The sequence below is a fragment of the Bison bison genome, unplaced genomic scaffold, assembly GCF_000754665.1.
Source record: "Bison bison bison isolate TAMUID 2011002044 unplaced genomic scaffold, Bison_UMD1.0 scf7180017864037, whole genome shotgun sequence".
NCBI lineage: Eukaryota > Metazoa > Chordata > Mammalia > Artiodactyla > Bovidae > Bison > Bison bison.
In genome coordinates this window covers 2,237,420-2,240,488 of record NW_011494609.1, presented here as the reverse complement: position 1 = coordinate 2,240,488, position 3,069 = coordinate 2,237,420, and the positions used below count along the sequence as shown (strand labels likewise).

The 3,069-nt window shown below is 41.5% G+C and overlaps 1 protein-coding gene across 3 annotated transcripts in view; it reads right to left on the bottom strand.

The window, feature by feature from the left end:
• HLCS (holocarboxylase synthetase (biotin-(proprionyl-CoA-carboxylase (ATP-hydrolysing)) ligase)) overlaps positions 1-3,069 on the bottom strand; it is a 217,064-nt gene that overhangs the window by 130,262 nt on the left and 83,733 nt on the right. For all 3 annotated transcript variants that reach the window (XM_010834835.1, XM_010834836.1, XM_010834833.1), the window contains exon 6: positions 2,433-2,704. In XM_010834835.1, the coding sequence (XP_010833137.1) occupies positions 2,433-2,704 (272 nt within the window). The remainder of the gene's footprint in view (positions 1-2,432; positions 2,705-3,069) is intronic.

Sequence of the window (3,069 nt, the reverse complement as noted above, 5' to 3'; positions counted from 1 at the left end):
AAAAAAAAAAAAAAAGCCTGGGGTAGGGGATTCAGGGTGAAATTAACCTCTTCCAACCAGACTTGGTTGGGTGGCTTGCCATGTCAGACTATCCGGGAAACAGCGCTCACTCTTGTGGTTTTTGCTCTTTATTACTGGAGGGTGAGTCCTCAGGGCCATCAAACACCTTGACGTTATCAGCAAGCCACTCCCGCCTTTCCCTCTGCTGCTCCTTGTCCTCAGAGCTCCTTCCCTTCTACAGAACCATTGGCCAAGCTTTAACTGGGGCAGGAGGTGATGGTGGTGGTGGTTCATGGCTTCAAGACCAGCCTGCTCCCCTGACAGGAGATGAAATGAAAGCTTCCAGTGCTACCTCAGTGTCACAGCAGCTTAAGCTGGGCTTGTGGTCAAAGAAGCACACATAACCTCCAATAATCTGTCCAAAGAAAAAGGTCCAAATCCTCCTGGATTTATAACAACATAAGAAAGTTACCTCTAACGACACTGAATAAGCAGCGAAATAAAACCAGAGTTACCTGAAAATAACTGTTTCCAACTATGATTTTAACTTTTGCAAGCAATGGGGCCATCATGATGTATTATACTTCTTAAAGGCCTTCTGCTAATTTTTTAGCAGCCTGACAAACAGAAAGTACAAACGGAAGTTAGAAAGACTTCTAACTGCCCTCTAATATCAGCCCTCCTCTCCTCCTGGTTAACAGAAACCTAATTTTCAGTAGATGCATCGATGCCAAGTACAAAGATGGCATTTATTTCCTCGTCATCCTTGGAGGTAACTATGGTCATGTTCTAGCCTGGGAGATGAACAAACACACCATGAGCAACTTCTGAAAGAGCCCATATGTGGACCGCCCCAACTTACACTCTCCTTTGCTCACCAGGTAAAATGAGAGAGAATATAAAAGCTTGGGTTACCTCTTGGCACCCACCCTAGGAAGGTACCCACAAGCCCTCTTGGTAACACACTGCCCACTGCCCAAACCCAGCAACCATAATCTCCATGTTTCAAGATTGCCCCGATACAAAATACTCTTCACTATTGTCCACAAAAATGGTCTGGAAGTGCCAGTGTTTTTCTATCTGAATTTCACCCAAATATTTTTTGTTAAATATTGTCTGATTTTTTATTTGGCAGATATGATTAGAATGGGTCACCTTTTCGATATAATAGTGTACACTAGAGTAGCAAAAGATTATCACAGAGTTTGTACAAGCAAGTAATAATCGCTCCATACAAATACAGGGTTTTTTGTCTCTATGGGAACACCAAGGATTGGGGAGTGGAGGCAGGAGACGATGGCAACACTGAAAGAAAAAAAACAATACAAAACAACTCGGGAGACAAGACCTATTCATTGCCATTGCTCATATTCCCCTTTCGACTTTGTCTCCTCACTGCTAGGTCCCCTATAGTAATGCTGTTTCTACATCCTGTACATACACTAAAACTGCCGTTTCCATGACTGAGCATGAGAGTCACGAAATCCTAAAATTATCTCATCACCTTATATCAACATACTAGCAAATTCCAGAAATCATTGTTCAGAAGAAAAGCCAAAATATTTCCATACGTTCCATATGCTGAATTACATATCTGCCTAATTATGCGGTTCCACAGGTGAAAGTGCCCAGAAACCATGAAGGGGGTGGGGGATTCTGCAGTCTTAACATTCCTCAAATTTTAGTCCCATGTTGAAGGAAGATGCTTTTCTTATTCATGCCCTCTATAACCCTACTTTTTAAACAACATAAAAGTATTAATTAATAGAGACTAATTTGGAGTTTAAAATGAACCTTTCATCTGTTTCCCATTGTTTAACCTTTAATCAAAGTCCATGAAACAGAAGAAATAAGAAGGAAAACTTGAAATAAGACTGAATTTCCAACATCCCAATGGGATTAGAGAGTGCTTTAAAATAGCAACATACCAAAACAGGTAAGTACAAAGCTCCTGTTTATTTCAACCAAACACAGCTTACATGTTCAAATTTGCTATGCTAATAACTCCCCAAACATCTTAAACTGGTTATAACATCTCAACACTGGTTACAACAGAGTAAAATGGCAACATGAACAATAGCGCCACCTGTCAAACACCTTTTTTTCATAATATTCTTTTTCCCAAAGACATGAACGGTCAGATTAAAGGAAGACAGACACAAGGCACAGAAGTCCCTCATTCTTTAAAACACAGATCTCTGACCCAAGAATTTTAATTTCTCTATCTACAGACGGGTGTATTGCTAGTGGTATATTAAAGAGTTATCGCTCTAATCTTCATGATTAAGTTATGAATAAGCTATTGCTTTAAGCATAGCATTAGGTTATTGCTCTAAATCTTCCTCCCTCTCCCTGAGCACTGGTTGGAGAGAACCATCAAGATACCTGGGGTCCTCCAAGCAAATATAGAAACCAGCCTGGCCAGGACTTACCCGTCCAGAAGATTCATTGTAGTGGGCGTCACTTCGGCAAACAGAATGACTTTCCCAAGCTTCTTTGTCTTCAGGTTTTGTCGGTAAATCTCGAAGTCAAAGTTTTCTGATGAGCAGGACTCTGTGTCAGTCACCACGGGTATGGCGGATGGGGTGATTTCTATTTCAGATGTGTAGGATGAAATGAATTTCAGGGAGACTTTGCTGGATCTTATTACTCCTTCAGGATCCACATGTTTCCCCAGCCACTGCACAAGAGGACCCCGGATTTCCTGTGCCATAAAGAAATAAGTGGGAAGGTCATAATTTGGTATTACATTAGATGATGGTAGCTTTCCCTTAAAATGCCACTTTGGTAAGAGAAGTACTTCCTAATTCATGACCAATAAAAGCTAGGTTAACATATTCTGAAAGTAAAAACTATCATACAATAGACAATGACTACACTAAGTATGGACTTCCAGGTGGCTCAGTGGGAAAGAATCCGCCTGCCAGTGCAAGAGATTTGGGTTCAATCAATCCCTGGGTGAGGAAGATCCCCTGGAGAAGGAAATGCCAACCCACTCCAGTATTCTTGCCTGGAGAATTCCATGGACAGAGGAGCCTAATGGGCTGCCGTCTATGGGGTCGCACAGAG